Genomic DNA, 21,721 nt, shown 5'->3' on the forward strand with positions numbered 1-21,721 from the left:
TGTCATATGCTGAGGCTGTGAAGAAAGTAGAGGATGATGGGTCAAGGGGGAGGGATCCTGAGAGGAGTGGTGCGAGTAGTAGATCTGTACCAGTACAGAGGGATAGGCCAACAAGTGATATGTTTCAGTAAGATTGGATTTTTAGCATTTATAGTAATGGTTATCAACTGTACTGCAGGGATGTAATGTAAGTCGCAGAAAATTGAGGTTGTGGTGGCAGCTGCACAGAGGTATTTGGGTGTGCGAGACTTGACATCAGAAGAGTTACAGGGTGTGTTAAGTGGTGGTGTCCCATCCTTTCAGGTTGTTGGCCTGAGGTAGGACTAAATAGATTTAAATAGTGGAGTAGGGTGGTGTTATTTTATTATCATTATTTATGTTTATTTTTTGTGAGTGTAGTGTTTGATGGTAGGGTATTTTTTATTTTATTTTTTCAAGCAAAGTATAAGGGAGTTGTACTCCAGTCTAGTAGGTGGCAGTAATGCAACATTTATTGGATGCCAACTGCAGTTAAACCTCATCGAAGAAGAAGCCATTTCGGTAGTAGCTTGGTTGGTGGCAGCCAACATTGACGAAACATTGAAGCAATTTAGACGTTTTCGGTGTACATTTATAGCCACTGTGTTTTAAACACATTTCTGTCGTATACCTAGTTACCCTCTTTAATTGCACATCTACGTTGCTAGTAGCTAGCTGGATAACATAGCACTAGGCTAGTCGCCCATGCTAACATCCCCGACCATGAGTTCACTAAGCTACTCCCCCCCTGATAAAGAAGAAGGGGTCTGCTTGACGGAGAAAGACGGTCTTTGGCTGAACATTGTCGTGAAAGAGGAGAAGGAAGATGAGGATGTCACAGTAAAAAACGAAGAGGTTGAAGCTGTTACAGTGAAAGAGGAAGAAGGTACAGTGAAACGAGAGGAAGAAACGTTCAGAGTGAAAGAGGAGGATGACGTTTTTGGAGTGAAGACGGAGGAAGCGATAACTGTCACATCAGAGGAGGCGAAGGAAGAAGAGGAGACAGAAGATCTGATTAACGCCAGTAAGTAGTGAGGGAGTTCGATTAAGTGCACCGCGTGACGTGAGCGGGAAAAGGCAGCGAACCGTAATCTGCGCAGCTCGGTCATGGTGTCAACAAAGCAGCATGATGCATATTTCAGAAACATTCATATTTTTTCCCCCATAAAATATATGTTCGAGTTGTCATTGCGAAGGCAGATTAGTTTTTATCAAAAGCAATCACTTATTAGGGTAATTTGGGGTTAAACGCCAGCCAGTGCTCAACAAAAAATCTGTCTCATATCAACTTTTTAAATCAATCCAACAAAACGATTTTGAGGTACATTGATCTAATATTTTGTCATTTAGAAAAAGTTATATATAATATACATATATATATAATCTAATGAAGTTAGTTCTATAATTTTTTTTATACATACTATTAGGGGAGCCTAAAGATAAATAATCCACTTGGTTAGAGATACATTTTAAAGCAGTTTTTAATAAAGTATTACAATTTTAAGTCAGTTTGTTTGGGGCAAAACATGATGGTGTATGGTTTGTGCAACATTATAGCTTATGTTTGAGACTAATGCGTGGCAGTTGCTGTGGTGAGAGAGAGAAGCGCGCCTGTATCTCAGAACTATGCTGAACAAAAAATATAAACAAAACATGTAAAGTGTTAGTCCCATGTTTCATGAGCTGAAATAAAAAATTCCAGACATTTTCCATACACTCATAAAGCTTATTTCTCTCAATGCCCCCATGTGTGCAACTTCTGTAAGCGCCTCTACGCCAATGCTCTATGCCACTACGGAAATGTGATGATATGCATGCACTGCTTGATATTTGTATTATTTTTTTCTGTTACGGGACTTCCGAGCCCTCCAGGTCACCCCCCTCTCGCGCTCACTTTTTGTTCCAGCACCTCCCGATTTACAACTTAAGCACTGGCAGCAGCGTATGTGGTGAGTGATTGTGTGGTGTCAGTATGCATGTGTGTACATGTTATGTATGTGTGGGTGTATGTAGTGTGTGTTGGGGTGTAAGTATGTGTGGGTACTGGGAAGAGTCCAGTGAGTGTGCATAGAGTCAGTGCAAGAGAGTTAGTGCAAAAAGGGTCGGTGCAGGTAGTCCTGGTAGCCATTTGATTAGCTATTTAGGAGTCTTGTTTAGAAATATTATGGCATGGGGGTAGAAGCTGTTAAGGGTCCTGTTGGTTCCAGACGGTGAATTGGTACTCCTTGCCGTGCAATAGCAGAGAGAACAGTCTGTGACTGTCTTTGACAATTATTTGGGCCTTCCTCTGACACCGCCTGGTATAGAAGTCCTGGATCGCAGGGAGCTCATCCCCAGTGATGTACTGGGCTGTACGCGCTACCCTCTGTAGCGCCTTGCGGTCGGATACCAAGCAGTTGCCATACCAAGAAGTGATGCAGCCAGTCAAGATGCTCTCGATGGTGCAGCTGTAGAACGTTTTAGGATCTGAGGGCCCATGCCAAATCTTTTCAGCCTTCTTAGGGTGAAGAGGCGTTGTTGTGCCCTCTTCATGACTGTAGTGGTGTGTTTGGACCATGGTAGATCCTTAGTGATGTGGAGACCGAGGAAGTTGAAGCTCTCAACCCGCTCCACTACAGCCCCATCGATATGAATGGGGGCGTGCTCAGCCCTCCGTTTCATGTAGTCCACGATCAGCTCCTTTGTCTTACTGCCAGGTCTCTGACATCCTCCCTATAGGCTGTCTCATCTTCGTCGGTGGTCAGGCCTACCACCGTCGTGTCGTCGGCAAACTTAATGATGGTGTTGAAGTTTTGCGCGGTCACACAGTCGTGGGTGAACAAGGGAGTACAGGAGGGGACTAGTGTTGTCACTTGATAAGTTCCTTTCCTGAGGATGGCTCACCCCTCACAGTTCTGGGTGACTTTAACCTCCCTACGTCTACCTTTGACTCATTTCTCTCTGCCTCCTTCTTTCCACTCCTCTCCTCTTTTGACCTCACCCTCTCACCATCCCCCCCTACTCACAAGGCAGGCAATACGCTTGACCTCATCTTTACTAGATGCTGTTCTTCTACTAATCTCACTGCAACTCCCCTCCAAGTCTCCGACCACTACTTTGTATCCTTTTCTCTCTTGCTCTCCTCCAACACTACTCACTCTGCCCCTACTCAGATGGTAATGTGCCGTCGCAACCTTCGCTCTCTCTCCCGCTACTCTCTCCTCTTCCATCCTATCATCTCTTCCCTCTGCTCAATCCTTCTCCCTCCAATCTCCTGATTCTGCCTCCTCTCCTCCCTTTCTGCATCCTTTGACTCTCTATGTCCCCTATCCTCCCGGCCGGCTCGGTCCTCCCCTCCTGCTCCGTGGCTTGACGACTCATTGCGAGCTCACAGAACAGGGCTCCGGGCAGCCGAGCGGAAATGGAGGAAAACTAGACTCCCTGCGGACCTGGCATCTTTTCACTCCCTCCTCTCTACATTTTCTTCCTCTGTTTCTGCTGCTAAAGCCACTTTCTACCACTCTAAATTCCAAGCCTCTGCCTCTAACCCTAGGAAGCTCTTTGCCACCTTCTCCTCCCTGCTGAATCCCCCCCCCTCCCTCTCTGTGGATGACTTCGTCAACCATTTTGAAAAGAAGGTTGACGACATCCGATCCTCGTTTGTTAAGTCAAATGACACCGCTGGTCCTGCTCACACTGCCCTACACTATGATTTGACTTCTTTCTCCCCTCTCTCTCCAGATGAAATATTGCGACTTGTGACGGCCGGCCACCCAACAACCTGCCCGCTTGACCCTATCCCCTCCTCTCTTCTCCAGACCATTTCCGGAGAGACCTTCTCCCTTACCTCACCTCGCTCATCAACTCATCCTTGACCGCTGGCAACGTCCCTTCCGTCTTCAAGAGAGCGAGAGTTGTTGACTCGATCCCTCCGATGTCAACAACTACAGACCAGTATCCCTTCTTTCTTTTCTCTCCAAAACTCTTGAGCGTGCCGTCTTTAACCAACTCTCTTGTTATCTCTCTCAGAATGACCTTCTTGATCCAAACCAGTCAGGTTTCAAGACTGGTCATTCAACTGAGACTGCTCTTCTCTGTGTCACGGAGGCTCTCCGCACTGCTAAAGCTAACTCTCTCTCCTCTGCTCTCGTCCTTCTAGACCTATCTGCTGCCTTTGATACTGTGAAGCATCAGATCCTCCTCTCCACCCTCTCCGAGTTGGGCATCTCCGGCGCGGCTCACTCTTGGATTGCGTCCTACCTGACAGGTCGCTGCTACCAGGTGGCGTGGCGAGAATCTGTCTCCGCACCACGTGCTCTCACCACTGGTGTCCCCCAGGGCTCAGTTCTAGGCCCTCTCCTATTCTCGCTATACACCAAGTCACTTGGCTCTGTCAAATCCTCACAGTTCCCGCTCAGCCCAGTCAAAACTGTTCGCTGCTCTGGCACTCCAATGGTTGAACAAGCTCCCTCACGACGCCAGGACAGCGGAGTCACTCACCACCTTCCGGAGACACTTGAAACCCCACCTCTTTAAGGAATACCTGGGATAGGATAAAGTAATCCTTCTACTCCCCCTTACCCCACCCCAAAGAGAAAAAAAAACAAAAAACATATTGTGAAGTGGTTGTCCCACTGGCTATCATAAGGTGAATGCACCATTTTGTAAGTCGCTCTGGATAAAAGCGTCTGCTAAATGACGAAAATGTAAATGTAATGTCACGAGACCAGATTTTTGACTTCGATACCAGGTTTAGTATCATAATACTCGACACCGAAATGATACTCAAAGCCAAAACGATACTCAATATAGGGTTGGGCGGTTTCCAGATTTTCATAGCGTCATACTGTCCATCTCTCATTCTGGCATTTACGGTATTACTGGCTTAGTACACAAGGGGGCGCCAAATAAAACGCAAAAAATACCATTGGGCATCTTTTACCAGAATGCCAACAAAGTAAATATGCTAATGAAGCAAACAAAAATAAACTAATTGCAAAGACGGACAATCCAGCTCATAAAGTTAGCCATGTATAGGTAGGAGCTACCGAATGTAATTTTTGTTGAGTTTGGACAAGCCAATGTGAACGAGAGACATTGTGCCAATGTTTGATGCATGCTTGTCTGCTCTAAAGCAGCATGTGTACACACTGTGTCTGTCTGGAGTCGCTAGGGCAACGGGCCTGCCTGCTCTGCTCAGAGAAGAGGGGGGAGGAGCATAGCTGAGAATGGAGAGGAGAAAAAACACAAGGAAATCAAGATAACTCCTCCAAAGGGCTTTGACTTCTCAAACATGGCAGAAAGCCTACACAATATGATGCCCCATCACCTTATTAATTCAGTAACTTACTTAGATAACTAGCAAGTTAAACTTAGGGGTCGCGTTAACGCATAATTCTTTATTTTTCACGTAGGGGAAAAAAATAAAAATGTTTTGTCAACGTAGATCTGAAATATTTCTTATTGTAATTTCTGCTTGGCATCAGACTAATTTTGTGCTTCAGTTGCGCTTCTCCACTCGGCTGAGAATTCACAAACAGGCATTCTGTCAGCGAGAGTATGTGAGCTGAGTTGAGTGGTCGGAAATCCCGCTCATCGCTCGCTCACGGAGCGGTGCAGCGCTCCAAGTCCAACCAACCGCTTCTTGCTCAAAGAAAAAAAAAAACAGACAGGTAGCCTAAGAAGGAACGAAAATGAATTATTTAGGCTATATTAGTTCAATTATTGTGAAGCATTTGCGAGTGCGGCACACTAGGCTGGCAGGGACATAAAGGGCTCAGCATTTAAAAAACAATTCGTTGTATTAAATCATTATAGCCTATAAATTGCACATACAGTGGGGAAAAAAAGTATTTAGTCAGCCACCAATTGTGCAAGTTCTCCCACTTAAAAAGATGAGAGAGGCCTGTAATTTTCATCATAGGTACACGTCAACTATGACAGACAAATTGAGAAAAAAATATCCAGAAAATCACATTGTAGGATTTTTAATGAATTTATTTGCAAATTATGTTGGAAAATAAGTATTTGGTCACCTACAAACAAGCAAGATTTCTGGCTCTCACAGACCGGTAACTTCTTCTTTAAGAGGCACCTCTGTCCTCCACTCGTTACCTGTATTAATGGCACCTGTTTGAACTTGTTATCAGTATAAAAGACACCTGTCCACAACCTCAAACAGTCACACTCCAAACTCCACTATGGCCAAGACCAAAGAGCTGTCAAAGGACACCAGAAACAAAATTGTAGACCTGCACCAGGCTGGGAAGACTGAATATGCAATAGGTAAGCAGCTTGGTTTGAAGAAATCAACTGTGGGAGCAATTATTAGGAAATGGAAGACATACAAGACCACTGATAATCTCCCTCGATCTGGGGCTCCACGCAAGATCTCACCCCGTGGGGTCAAAATGATCACAAGAACGGTGAGCAAAAATCCCAGAACCACACGGGGGGACCTAGTGAATGACCTGCAGAGAGCTGGGACCAAAGTAACAAAGCCTACCATCAGTAACACACTACACCGCCAGGGACTCAAATCCTGCAGTGCCAGACGTGTCCCCCTGCTTAAGCCAGTACATGTCCAGGCCCGTCTGAAGTTTGCTAGAGTGCATTTGGATGATCCAGAAGAGGATTGGGAGAATGTCATATAGTCAGATGAAACCAAAATAGAACTTTTTGGTAAAAACTCAACTCGTCGTGTTTGGAGGACAAAGAATGCTGAGTTGCATCCAAAGAACACCATACCTACTGTGAAGCATGGGGGTGGAAACATCATGCTTTGGGGCTGTTTTTCTGCAAAGGGACCAGGACGACTGATCCGTGTAAAGGAAAGAATGAATGGGGCCATGTATCGTGAGATTTTGAGTGAAAACCTCCTTCCATCAGCAAGGGCATTGAAGATGAAACGTGGCTGGGTCTTTCAGCATGACAATGATCCCAAACACACCGCCCGGGCAACGAAGGAGTGGCTTCGTAAGAAGCATTTCAAGGTCCTGGAGTGGCCTAGCCAGTCTCCAGATCTCAACCCCATAGAAAATCTTTGGAGGGAGTTGAAAGTCCGTGTTGCCCAGCGACAGCCCCAAAACATCACTGCTCTAGAGGAGATCTGCATGGAGGAAGGGGCCAAAATACCAGCAACAGTGTGTGAAAACCTTGTGAAGGCTTACAGAAAACGTTTGACCTGTGTCATTGCCGACAAAGGGTATATAACAAAGTATTGAGAAACTTTTGTTATTGACCAAATACTTATTTTCCACCATAATTTGCAAATAAATTCATAAGAAATCCTACAATGTGATTTTCTGGATTTTTTTTTCTCATTTTGTCTGTCATAGTTGACGTGTACCTATGATGAAAATTACAGGCCTCTCTCATCTTTTTAAGTGGGAGAACTTGCACAATTTGTGGCTGACTAAATACTTTTTCCCCCCACTGTATAGGCTGTGACTTACTTAGAATTAAATACAAGTTAAACGAAAAATGCCTTATTAGGCTCCATCTACAGTGTTTTTTGAATTCATTTTTAGAAACACGAGTTTGGCCAGAGTCTGTGGCTTCAGGCTCATCAGTGGTGCCTGGAGAGCAGGCCAGCAGCGGAGAATACCCTCTCAGCGCTTGCAGAGCCACTGGGGATGCTAAACACTTAAGAGATCTGATTTTTTGTTTATAAATACTTTGCTACAATGACACACTTGCTAACTACCCATCTCATTCCTTTCTGTTAGCATGTGCACGTAGTAAGTACACCATCGTGCTTTCGGGATACCTGTCTTTTCAGATTCCACAATGATTCTTTAGTTGTGGACACTACATCACCACACTCCTGGATGATTAGCATACTAGATGACAGTAGCTAAAGCAAGGGGGTAGACTACAAATGCATGCTGGGCCGGGCATGCCCTGAGTCGCTACTGGGCGAGAAGGCTGACACTCCAGCCTTTGGGAAACTTGCTCCATGCTCCAGTCAAATTGGGCATGCTCCACTCCTCTCTTCAGCTCCGCTCACATACTCTGCTATCAGCAGACAGTGCTCTGACTGATGTAATGTGTAGCTTTTTTCTCCTGTACTTTTTTCTCGGTGTAGCCAGCCAGCCTACTTTCCAGTAAAATTCAAGATGACTTTTAAGCAAAACATTAGGAAATGTAGCTGGCTACATTCTTTCTATCATAAACATTATAAATACTTTTGGTCATGTAGTGTATGTGGACACCTGCTCGTCGAACATCTCATTCCAAAATCATGGACATTAATATGAAGTTGGTGCCCCGTTTTCTGCTATAACAGCCTCCACTCTTCTGGGAAGGCTTTCTACTAGATGTTGGAACATTGCTGCGGGGACTTGCTTCCATTCAGCCACGAGCATTAGTGATGTTGGGCGATTAGGCCTGGCTCGCAGTCGGCGTTCTAATTCATCCCAAAGGTGTTCGATGGGGTTGAGGTCAGGGCTCTGTGCAGCCCAGTCAAGGTCTTCCACACCAATCCCGACAAACCATTTCTGTATGGACCTTGCTTTGTGCATGGGGACATTGTCATGCTGAAAAAGGAAAGGCCCTTCTCCAAACTGTTGCCACAAAGTTGGAAGCACAGAATCGTCTAGAATGTCATTGTATGCTGTAGCGTTAAGATCTTGCTTCACTGGAACTAAGGGGCCTATCCCGAACCATGAAAACCGCCCCAGACCATTATTCCTCCTCCACCAAACTTTACATTTGGCACTATGCATTCGAGCAGGTAGCGTTCTCCTGGCATACGCCAAACCCAGTTTTGTCCGTCGGACTGCCAGATGGTGTCCAATGGCAACAAGCTTTACAACACTCCAGCCAACGCATGGCATTGCGCATGGTGATCTTAGGCTTGTGTGCAGCTGCTCGGCCATGGAAACCCATTTCATGAAGCTCCCGACAAACTGTTCTTGTACTGACGTTGCTTCCAGAGGCAGTTTGGAACTCGGTAGTGAGTGTCGCAATCGAGGACAGACGATCTTTGCGCGCTACGCGCTTCAGAACTCGGCGGTCCTTTCCTGAGCTTGTGTGGCCTACCACTTCGCGACTGAGCCGTTGTTGCTCCTAGATGTTTCCACTTCACAATAACAGCACTTACAGTTGACCGGGGCAGATCTAGCAGGGCAGACATTTGACGAACTGACTTGTTGGGAAGGTGTCATCCTATGACGGTGCCATGTTGAAAGTCACTGAGCTCTTCAGGAAGGCCATTCTATTGCCAATGTTTGTCTATGGCGATTGCATGGCTGTGTGCTCAATTTTATACACCTGTCAGCAACGGGTGTGGCTGAAATCGCTGAATCCACTAATTTTAAGGTGTGTCCACATACTTTTGTATATATAGTGTATTTTGCACAAAATACCTTGCTTTTTCATTGTAAGCTCATTTACTGTGGCTACCAGCCAAATAGCGTTGTACTTCTTTTGTCATCTGTTGAAAATGAAGCTATATCTGCAGAATGTGTTGCACTAATGTATTTTCTGTGAAGGAAAACTATAGTTGCACGTCCCTGATCACTCTATTGAGGCAACAAAAAAAAACTTGACTTTCAATATAAAATGTGACCCCTGTCAATACACAGCTGGACTCACCTGCTCCCGCTTTCACCCGTTGTGCTGTTTACAAACAAGCTCGTGACTGCCTCAACTGTTCTGGGAAACTATGGTAAGCTTCACAATGTAAAATAATGTGACCGGTGAAATGACGAACCGTATCTGCTTAATCTCCTAACATATTGCACAAATTGACTGCAAGTATTTACTTAAAAACTAGCTACAAATATTAAAATGTATTGAAACTTAAAATAAATTGTTTGAACTGTATTGAAAAACCATCCCGTGACTATTTCCAAATACCCTGGTATACGGTGTATATACAGTATACCGCCCAAGCCTAACTCAAACGATACCACAGCAAAATAAAAAGGAATATTAGATAGTCACAGAATAACCACTGGGTTTTATTTATTTTTAAACATTTAACAATATGTTGATAACTGGTAGAACAAATAGGATATCTTATTTAATTTCTTGCAAAAATAAAACACACGAATACCTTAATTTTCCTTATGCAAAACCATATCAGAGACTCGGAGCAGATACATTTTTTTTACAATTACATCTAAACTTTTTAAAAATGTAATTTGATACAGATCAGGGTTAATTTGCTAATCTATGGCCATAATATTGGGTCAAATGACATTCATTAAAGCTATAATTCATTATTCATTACAACTAAATAATTGTATGTAATCAAAGAATAGTTTAATTTCAAAACTAAAATCACTTTTAAGCTAATTTCTGTAGCTTTTATATTGCAATAGTCTACACACCATTGAAATACAATGGATTTTACACAGCAGACTACGATTTCCAGAGTGCATTTCACTTCCCAGGGTGCAATGCTCCACCCAGGGTTGCTGGCTGGCTACTGCTAGCAAGCCAAGACAAACGCAAAGTTGTGTAAATATGTTGCTGTGAAGTTATGAGTGCATTTCACATTTACTTTTGGGTTGTGTAATCACATTATAATGCTCACATGTCATGCTGAATATATGTTAATGTCATTGTCACTCAAAAATAATTCAAATTTAGTACAATAAAGCCAACATTACAATGCAAATGTCATGTAAAATAGTTTTTATTTTATGTCGTTATTTAACTAAACCTCCCTTGCACCACACTGCTTTGTAACAGCTTTTGCTTACTTGTTTTGGTGGGCTGGCCCTCATCTGTTCTGTAATCAAAGCACCAGGAATGGATGGCTTTCCCATAGAATTCTGGTTAACCTTTTAGGACAAAGTAGCGCCCCTATTTACACAAATGACAACACACGTCACTCATTTCAGTACTTCCCAGTTCCATGTATCAAACAGTTATTTCAGTTATATTAAAACCAGGAAAATCTGGAGAGTCCCCTACTGATTTATAGAACCCAAGTTTAATAAACTTTGACAATAAAATAAAACAAAGCTTATAAGCAATAGAATGGCAAAATTGTTACCAGACTTGATACATATCAATCAAACAGGGTTTATTAAAAATAGACACAAACAACTACAAGAACATGTTTCAGTTTAATACAATACGCCAAATAACAAGATATAGATTTATCAATAATGGCGGTGGATGCAGAAAAGGCTTTCGACGGTCTTGAATGGCCTTTTCTATCAACTTTGGAAACTTAACATTTTCCAGCTGAAATAATATATTTTAATAAAAATATTATGTAATTGTCCTAAAGTCAAAAATATATATAAATAATACATTATCGGATGAAATTGCTTTAGAAAGGTGCACAAGACAGAGATGTCCCCTCTCCTGTTTGCACTGGCAATTGAACCGCTCGCAAATAAAAACGAGACGGGACCTAAACGTAATGGGTATTTGTAAACATGAACTTATTTGCAGATCTCCTGATATACCTGACCAATATTGAAAACCCCCTTTGTCAAAAATATTTTCAGAATATTCTAAAATCTTAGGGTATAAAATTAATGTGGGAAAAAATACAATAATGGCAATAAGAAAAAGAATAACTCACAATCTACGGCAATCATTTAAGTGGACCACAAAAAATATTAAGTGCTTAATAAGTGACAGCAAACAAAAAATATATAAAGGTAACTTTATTCCATTACTTAACAATATGAAAGCAGATGTAATTAAATGGAATAATCTTCCCATAAATCTGACAGTTAGAATAAACCTCTTCAGAATGGCATGGCTCCCAAAGTTTTTGTATTTATTTTCGGTAATACCAATTACCCCACCGAAGACATTCTTTTAAAAAGTATACTCGGTCATAACAGACTTTATACAGTGAGGGGAAAAAAGTATTTGATCCCCTGCTGATTTTGTACATTTGCCCACTGACAAAGAAATGATCAGTCTATAATTTTAATGGTAGGTTTATTTGAACAGTGAGAGACAGAATAACAACAACAACAAAATCCAGAAAAACACATAAATTGATTTGCATTTTAATGAGGGAAATAAGTATTTGACCCCCTCTCAATCGGAAAGATTTCTGGCTCCCAGGTGTCTTTTATACAGGTAACGAGCTGAGATTAGGAGCACACTCTTAAAGGGAGTGCTCCTAATCTCAGTTTGTTACCTGTATAAAAGACACCTGTCGACAGAAGCAATCAGTCAATCAGATTCCAAACTCTCCACCATGGCTAAGACCAAAGTGCTCTCCAAGGATGTCAGGGACAAGATTGTAGACCTACACAAGGCTGGAATGGGCTACAAGACCATCGCCAAGCAGCTTGGTGAGAAGGTGACAACAGTTGGTGCGATTATTCGCAAATGGAAGAAACACAAAATAACTGTCAATCTCCCTCGGCCTGGGGCTCCATGCAAGATCTCACCTCGTGGAGTTGCAATGATCATGAGAACGGTGAGGAATCAGCCCAGAACTACACGGGAGGATCTTGTCAATGATCTCAAGGCAGCTGGGACCATAGTCACCAAGAAAACAATTGGTAACACACTACGCCGTGAAGGACAGAAATCCTGCAGCGCCTGCAAGGTCCCCCTGCTCAAGAAAGCACATATACCTGGTCGTCTGAAGTTTGCCAATGAACACCTGAATGATTCAGAGGAGAACTGGGTGAAAGTGTTGTGGTCAGATGAGACCAAAATCGAGCTCTTTGGCATCAACTCAACTCGCCGTGTTTGGAGGAGGAGGAATGCTGCCTATGACCCCAAGAACACCATCCCCACCGTCAAACATGGAGGTGGAAACATTATGCTTTGGGGGTGTTTTTCTGCTAAGGGGACATGACAACTTCACCGCATCAAAGGGACGATGGACGGGGCCATGTACCGTCAAATCTTGGGTGAGAACCTCCTTCCCTCAGCCAGGGCATTGAAAATGGGTCGTGGATGGGTATTCCAGCATGACAATGACCCAAAACACACGGCCAAGGCAACAAAGGAGTGGCTCAAGAAGAAGCACATTAAGGTCCTGGAGTGGCCTAGCCAGTCTCCAGACAGGCACCTGTTTGAACTTGTTATCAGTATAAAAGACACCTGTCCACAACCTCAAACAGTGACACTCCAAACTCCACTATGGCCAAGATCAAAGAGCTGTCAAAGGACACCAGAAACAAAATTGTAGACCTGCACCAGGCTGGGAAGACTGAATCTGCAATAGGTAAGCAGCTTGGTTTGAAGAAATCAACTGTGAGAGCAATTATTAGGAAATGGAAGACATACAAGGCCACTGATAATCTCCCTCGATCTGGGGCTCCACGCAAGATCTCATCTTTTTAAGTGGGAGAACTTGCACAATTGGTGGCTGACTAAATACTTTTTTCCCCCACTGTGTATATGTGTATATATATATACAGTGGGGAGAACAAGTATTTGATACACTGCCGATTTTGCAGGTTTTCCTACTTACAAAGCATGTAGAGGTCTGTAATTTTTTTCATAGGTACACTTCAACTGTGAGAGACGGAATCTAAAACAAAAATCCAGAAAATCACATTTGTATGATTTTTTAAAGTAATTAATTTGCATTTTATTGCATGACATAAGTATTTGATACATCAGAAAAGCAGAACTTAATATTTGGTACAGAAACCTTTGTTTGCAATTACAGAGATCATACGTTTCCTGTAGGTCTTGACCAGGTTTGCACACACTGCAGCAGGGATTTTGGCCCACTCCTCCATACAGACCTTCTCCAGATCCTTCAGGTTTCGGGGCTGTCGCTGGGCAATACGGACTTTCAGCTCCCTCCAAAGATTTTCTATTGGGTTCAGGTCTGGAGACTGGCTAGGCCACTCCAGGACCTTGAGATGCTTCTTACGGAGCCACTCCTTAGTTGCCCTGGCTGTGTGTTTCGGGTCGTTGTCATGCTGGAAGACCCAGCCACGACCCATCTTCAATGCTCTTACTGAGGGAAGGAGGTTGTTGGCCAAGATCTCGCGATACATGGCCCCATCCATCCTCCCCTCAATACGGTACAGTCGTCCTGTCCCCTTTGCAGAAAAGCATCCCCAAAGAATGATGTTTCCACCTCCATGCTTCACGGTTGGGATGGTGTTCTTGGGGTTGTACTCATCCTTCTTCTTCCTCCAAACACGGCGAGTGGAGTTTAGACCAAAAAGCTCTATTTTTGTCTCATCAGACCACATTACCTTCTCCCATTCCTCCTCTGGATCATCCAGATGGTCATTGGCAAACTTCAGACGGGCCTGGACATGCGCTGGCTTGAGCAGGGGGACCATGCGTGCGCTGCAGGATTTTAATCCATGACGGCGTAGTGTGTTACTAATGGTTTTCTTTGAGACTGTGGTCCCAGCTCTCTTCAGGTCATTGACCAGGTCCTGCCGTGTAGTTCTGGGCTGATCCCTCACCTTCCTCATGATCATTGATGCCCCACGAGGTGAGATCTTGCATGGAGCCCCAGACCGAGGTTGATTGACCGTCATCTTGAACTTCTTCCATTTTCGAATAATTGCGCCAACAGTTGTTGCCTTCTCACCAAGCTGCTTGCCTATTGTCCTGTAGCCCATCCCAGCCTTGTGCAGGTCTACAATTTTATCCCTGATGTCCTTACACAGCTCTCTGGTCTTGGCCATTGTGGAGAGGTTGGAGTCTGTTTGATTGAGTGTGTGGACAGGTGTCTTTTATACAGGTAATGAGTTCAAACAGGTGCAGTTAATACAGGTAATGAGTGGAGAACAGGAGGGCTTCTTAAAGAAAAACTAACAGGTCTGTGAGAGCCGGATTTTTACTGGTTGGTAGGTGATCAAATACTTATGTCATGCAATAAAATGCAAATTAATTACTTAAAAATCATACAATGTGATTTTCTGGATTTTTGTTTTAGATTCTGTCTCTCACAGTTGAAGTGTACCTATGATAAAAATTACAGACCTCTACATGCTTTGTAAGTAGGAAAACCTGCAAAATCGGCAGTGTATCAAATACTTGTTCTCCCCACTGTGTGTGTGTGTGTGTGTGTGTGTATATATATATATATATATATATATATATACACACACACTACCGTTCAAAAGTTTGGGGTCACTTAGAAATGTCCTTGTTTTCGAAAGAAAAGCAATTTTTTTGTCCATTAAAATAACATCAAATTGATTAGAATTACAGTGTAGACATTGTTAATGTTGTAAATGGCTATTGTAGCTGGAAACGGCAGATTTTTAATGGAAAATCTACATAGGCGTACAGAGGCCCATTATCAGCAACCATCAGTCCTGTGTTCAAATGGCACGTTGTGTTTGCTAATCCAAGTTTATCATTTTAAAAGGCTAATTGATCATTAGAAAACATTTTGCAATTATGTTAGCACAGCTGAAAACTGTTGTGCTGATTAAAGAAGCAATAAAATGGCCTTCTTGAGACTAGTTGAGTATCTGGAGCATCAGCAATTGTGGGTTTGATTACAGGCTCAAAATGGCCAGAAACAAATAACTTTCTTCTGAAACTCGTACAACGCTGTATACTACTCCCTTCACAGAACAGCGCAAACTGCCTCTAACCAGAATAGAAAGGGGATTGGGAGGCCCCGGTGCACAACTGAGCAAGAGGACAAATACAGTGGGGAAAAAAGGATTTAGTCAGCCACCAATTGTGCAAGTTCTCCCACTTAAAAAGATGAGGCCTGTAATTTTCATCATAGGTACACGTCAACTATGACAGACAAAATGAGAAAAGAAAATCCAGAAAATCACATTGTAGGATTTTTAATGAATTTATTTGCAAATTAAGGTGGAAAATAAGTATTTGGTGAATAACAAAAGTTTCTCAATACTTTGTTATATACCCTTTGTTGGCAATGACACAGGTCAAACGTTTTCTGTAAGTCTTCACAAGGTTTTCACACACTGTTGCTGGTATTTTGGCCCATTCCTCCATGCAGATCTCCTCTAGAGCAGTGATGTTTTGGGGCTGTCGCTGGGCAACACAGACTTTCAACTCCCTCCAAAGATTTTCTATGGGGTTGAGATCTGGAGACTGGCTAGACCACTCCAGGACCTTGAAATGCTTCTTACGAAGCCACTCCTTCGTTGCCCGGGCGGTGTGTTTGGGATCATTGTCATGCTGAAAGACCCAGCCACGTTTCATCTTCAATGCCCTTGCTGATGGAAGGAGGTTTTCACTCAAAATCTCACGATACATGGCCCCATTCATTCTATCCTTTACACGGATCAGTCGTCCTGGTCCCTTTGCAGAAAAACAGCCCCAAAGCATGATGTTTCCACCCCCATGCTTCACAGTAGGTATGGTGTTCTTTGGATGCAACTCAGCATTCTTTGTCCTCCAAACACGACGAGTTGAGTTTTTACCAAAAAGTTATATTTTGGTTTCATCTGACCATATGACATTCTCCCAATCCTCTTCTGGATCATCCAAATGCACTCTAGCAAACTTCAGACGGGCCTGGACATGTACTGGCTTAAGCAGGTGGACACGTCTGGCACTGCAGGATTTGAGTCCCTTGCGGCGTAGTGTGTTACTTTGGTCCCAGCTCTCTGCAGGTCATTCACTAGGTCCCCCTGTGTGGTTCTGGGATTTTTGCTCACCGTTCTTGTGATCATTTTGATCCCACGGGGTGAGATCTTGCGTGGAGCCCCAGATCGAGGGAGATTATCAGTGGTCTTGTATGTCTTCCATTTCCTAATAATTGCTCCCACAGTTGATTTCTTCAAACCAAGCTGCTTATCTATTGCAGATTCAGTCTTTTTGTTTCTGGTGTCCTTTGACAGCTCTTTTGTCTTGGCCATAGTGGAGTTTGGAGTGTGACTGTTTGAGGTTGTGGACAGGTGTCTTTTATACTGATAACAAGTTCAAACAGGTGCCATTAATACAGGTAACGAGTGGAGGACAGAGGAGCCTCTTAAAGAAGAAGTTACAGGTCTGTGAGAGCCAGAAATCTTGCTTGTTTGTAGGTGACCAAATACTTATTTTCCACCATAATTTGCAAATAAATTCATTAAAAATCCAACAATGTGATTTTCTGGATTTTTTTATCTCAATTTGTCTGTCATAGTTGATGTGTACCTATGATGACAATTACAGGCCTCTCTCATCTTTTTAAGTGGGAGAACTTGCACAATTGGTGGCTGACTAAATACTTTTTTTTCCCACTGTACATTAGTGTCTAGTTTGAGAAACAGATGCCTCACAGGTCCTCAACTGGCAGCTTCATTAAATAGTACCCGCAAAACACCAGTCTCAACGTCAACAGTGAAGAGGCGACTCCGGGATGCTGACCTTCTAGGCAGAGTTGCAAAGAAAAAGCCATATCTCAGACTTGCCAATAAAAATAAAAGATTAAGATGGGCAGTCTGAGATATGGCTTTTTCTTTGCAACTCTGCCTAGAAGGTCAGCATCCCGGAGTCGCCTCTTCACTGTTGACGTTGAGACTGGTGTTTTGCGGGTATTATTTTTGTTGCTAAACAGGTAGGGTCGCCACTGGGTTGATGGGTAAAATATCCCTTTGAGCATGGTGCAGTTATTAATTACACTTTGGATGGTGTATGAATACACCCAGTCACTACAAAGATACAGGCGCCCTTCCTAACTCAGTTGCCGGAGAGGAAGGAAACTGCTCAAGGATTTCCCCATGAGGCCAATGGGGATTTTAAAACAGTTAGTTTAATTGCTGTGATAGGCGATAACGGAGGATGGATCAACAGCATTGTAGTTACTCCACAATACTAGCAATGACAGAGTGAAAATATGGAAGCCTGTACACAAAAATATTCCAAACTTAAATTATACTGCCAAAAAATGTGGCAAAGAAATGTACTTTTTGTCCTGGATACAAAGTGTTATGTTTGGGGCAAATCCAACACATCATCGTACCACTCTTCATATTTTCAAGCATGGTGGTGAATGCATCATGTTAAGGGTATGCTTGTCATCGGCAAGGACTAGGGAGTTTTTTTAGGATAAAAAGAAACGGAATAGAGCTAAGCATAGGCAAAATCGTAGAGGAAAACTTGGTTCAGTCTGCTTTCCAACAGACACTGGGAGACAAATTCACCTTTTCAGCAGGACAATTACCTAAAACAAAAGGCCAAATACACTGGAGTTGCTTACCAAGACGACATTAAATCTTCCTGAGTGGCCTAATTACAGTTTTGACTTAAATCTGCTTGAAAATGGCTTTCTAGCAATGATCAACAACCAACTTCTCAGAGCGTGAATAATTTTTTTAAGAATAAAGGGAAAATATTGTACAATCCATGTGTGCAAAGCTCTTAATTAGAAACTTACTCCGAAAGACTCACACCTGTAATTGCTGCCAAAGGTGATTCTAACATGTATTGAATACATGTTGAACACTTATCTAATCTAGATTAGTGATTTATTTTCCATTTAAAAAACTATTTTACTTTGTTCTTCTACTTCGACATTGACTATTTTCTTTAGATTGTTGACAACAAATCACGTACATTTTTATTCCATTTTCTATCACAACAAAATGTGGAATAAGTCAAGGGGTGTGAATACTTCTGAAGGCACTATAACTGTCTCACAGAATGGACAAACAAGATATTACTGAAACTTCTGATGTCTGGGTTGAGTGTATACCCCAAAAAGCGAACTTCTAAATATTGGCATGTTGGAGAAATAAAGCAAATAAGAGGCATAATGAATTTTACATAAAATGGACAAGCTTTTTGGGAAGACTGAACATATTAGTTTGTAAGTCTTCAAAACATGGATAGCCATTTCAAAGGAAATAATTTTTATAAGATTGTAATTTCCATTATTACTTTGTAGATAAAGTGGGCCCCCAACAAAATGTTGTTAACAATGGATCAAATGCAGCCTATAACATTGAGTGAAATAGTTTGTAATATATGTTGTTATTATAGAGCTTTGCTCAGCCTAAAAACATGATATTCCACGAGAGCAAGATTCGATTTGGAGTTCTAGATCATTTATTTTCAAAATTTCACCAAGTTTATTTTAATGAATTAAACCAAATAGGAAGACAGTTTTATCATGTGGGGATTTCATTCAGGTCTTTGTTTAGTATTGAACTAATTATTCTATATTTGGCAGGAGAGAGGTCAGACTGTCACTCTGTCAGCGGGAAGAGTCCTTCAGGGGAACCAGACCCAGAAATGCCTAAACCAGCAGGACGACACCACTGCTCCCAGTGTGGAAAGAGTTTTACTCTGTTATGGAACCTGAAAATACATAAGAGAATACACACCGGAGAGAAGCCATACCACTGCTCCCAATGTGGAATGACTTTTACCTGGTTAGGGAGCCTGAAAACGCATGAGAGGGCACACACAGGAGAAAAACCTTTCCAATGTTCCCACTGTGGAAAGAGTTTTACCCAGTTAGGGGACCTGAATAGGCACGAGAGGACGCATAGAGAAGAGAAGCCCCACCAATGCTCCCAGTGTGGAAAAGGGTTTAGGTTGTTAGTGAGCCTGAAAACGCATGAGAGAATACACACAGGAGAGAAGCCTTACCACTGTTCCCACTGTGGAAAGAGTTTTAGGGGGGCAGTGAGCCTGAAACAGCATGAGAGAATACACACAGGAGAGAAACCTTACCACTGTTCCCACTGTGAAAAGAGTTTTAGGTGGTTAGGGACCTTGAAATTGCATGAGAGGACACACACAGGAGAAAAGCCCTACCAATGCGCCCTGTGTGGAAAGAGTTTTACCAAGTTATGGGGCCTGAATAGGCACGAGAGGACACACACAGGAGGGGATAACACCTACCACTGCTTCCTGTGTGGAAAGAGATTTACCCACTTAGTGGCCCTGAAAGAGCATGAAATTATACATACAAATACACAGGAGGAGAAGACATACCACTGTTCTCATTGTGGAAAGACATTTTCCCAGTCAGAGGACCTGAAATCACATGAGAGAATAGAGAGGCTGTGTTCTGACTTGTGTTTTTGACTGGGAATTTGTGTTTTTGTTTATGCCACATGAAATCGTACTCAAAAATCGTCATTACTTTTGTTGTTTTTTCCATCTCGAGACATGATCATGTCTAAAAATCTGATGTAAATATTTTAATGTGTGTTTCATTTTGATTATGAGCTTTGATTGATTGGATAAGTATAAACCCTCCGATGTTGTTAATTATATTATTTGGATATTGCAAAATGTGAGTTATTATGTAAGTAAGTAACCTTGCACGAGCCTAGGCATGTCTGAGCCAGAACGACTCATAGGAGCAGGAGCTTGTCTCCTATTTCTGTAGCGTGAGACAATTTTATTGGAAACACTTACAGTTGCGGACAAATATATAATTCCCTATTTCTTCTAAAGTAAGTTGAAATTGAACAAATATTTTGGTCTCCACATCCTATTGGATTTTCAACATTGCTGAACCAATTTTATTTTTGTGAACTTAAATGTACAATTTTAATTCAGAAAATGATGACAAATGGCATGGACAAAGTTATTGGCACCCCGGACCTAGTACTTGGTTGCAAAGGGTGCCAATATATTTTGCAGTAACTGTATATGATTTGGATATTGCAAAATGTAAATGATTAAATTGATTAATAGAGTGTGCATTTCTTGATTCTAACCTTGTAACCTCTTGAATTGAGTTGTTTCATTGAGTTAATTTGGCTACTAGTCATCAAGCTAAAGGAAATTAGAAATGTGTTATGTTCTGATAACATTGATAAGTTGTTGACATGAAAAACATTCACTACTGCATGAATGTTCCCATCAGTATTATTCCACCATGTCAGAGAAAACACAGGTGCTGATTGTAAAAAGTATTTGATTAATGGAACATATTTTTGTGTCAATAGAAATAAAATGTGGAAGGCCTGCGCCATTAGTGGACGTTCATGATAAACTGTACATTACAACATATGTATTGTTACATGTAGGAGCATTATAGATTATATGCTTTTTCTTCTGTTTATTTGACTGAATAAGAACTTGCCTTAAATGCGGATGTGTAGTGTACGTTTTTTAAAATTCTCACTCATTAAAAGTCTGAACTAATCAATCAACACATGCTTCTCTTTGTACGGCTCAATTATTATATTTAAATAAAAATTAATAATAAAATGTCTTCAACACGCCTTCAAGAACAACGTTCATTCAGCCACCTTGGTAACTTGCTAGCCAAACATTGGAGCTCTTTAAATGCTTTCTGTGTATATGAATCCCTGTGTTTTAAACACACTTCTGTCCTATACCTAGTTACCCAATTGAATTTAGTCAGGTAGCTGGATTGCTAACATAGCCTAATAATAGGCTAGTCGCTCGTGCTAATTAGCTAGCTAGCTAACATCCCCGACCATGAGCTCACTAAGCTACTCCCCTCTGGCTAAAGAAGAGGAGGTGTTCTGCTGGACGGGAAAAGAAGCACTGGGGCTAATGTTAAACATTGTCATGAAAGAGGAGAAGGAAGAGGAGAATGTCACAGCAATAAAAGTAGAGGCTGTTACAGTGAAAGGAGAGGAAGAGGTATTAAGAGTGAAAGAGGAGGAGGAAGAGAAAGCAAAGGATGCTGTTTTTGGAGTGGAGGAGGGGGAGATTACTGTTACATTGAAAGAGGATGAGACAGGAGATCTGATTAACACCAGTAAGTACTGTCTTAAAAAGAGGGGCACAAACTGTTGTTGAACTGATGCATGGTTTTAAAGCGGCATTCTACTAAAGGTCTATACTGGATTGTTGTTTTTTGATGTAGGAATTGTTAAAGCTACTGTAAGATGTCTATACCATC

The 21,721-nt window shown here is 42.1% G+C and overlaps 1 protein-coding gene across 1 annotated transcript; it reads left to right on the forward strand.

Moving 5' to 3' along the window:
- Positions 1-573: 573 nt before the first annotated feature.
- LOC311113220 (uncharacterized protein) lies at positions 574-20,997 on the forward strand. The gene is made up of 2 exons (XM_084156424.1): positions 574-1,042; positions 19,058-20,997. Exons 1-2 carry the CDS (start codon positions 724-726, stop codon positions 19,918-19,920), a joined length of 1,182 nt encoding a protein of 393 aa, XP_084012550.1. The 5' UTR covers positions 574-723; the 3' UTR covers positions 19,921-20,997.
- Positions 20,998-21,721: the final 724 nt, after the last annotated feature.

The sequence above is a fragment of the Coregonus lavaretus genome, assembly GCF_964263955.1.
Source record: "Coregonus lavaretus genome assembly, chromosome: 39".
Lineage (NCBI taxonomy): Eukaryota > Metazoa > Chordata > Actinopteri > Salmoniformes > Salmonidae > Coregonus > Coregonus lavaretus.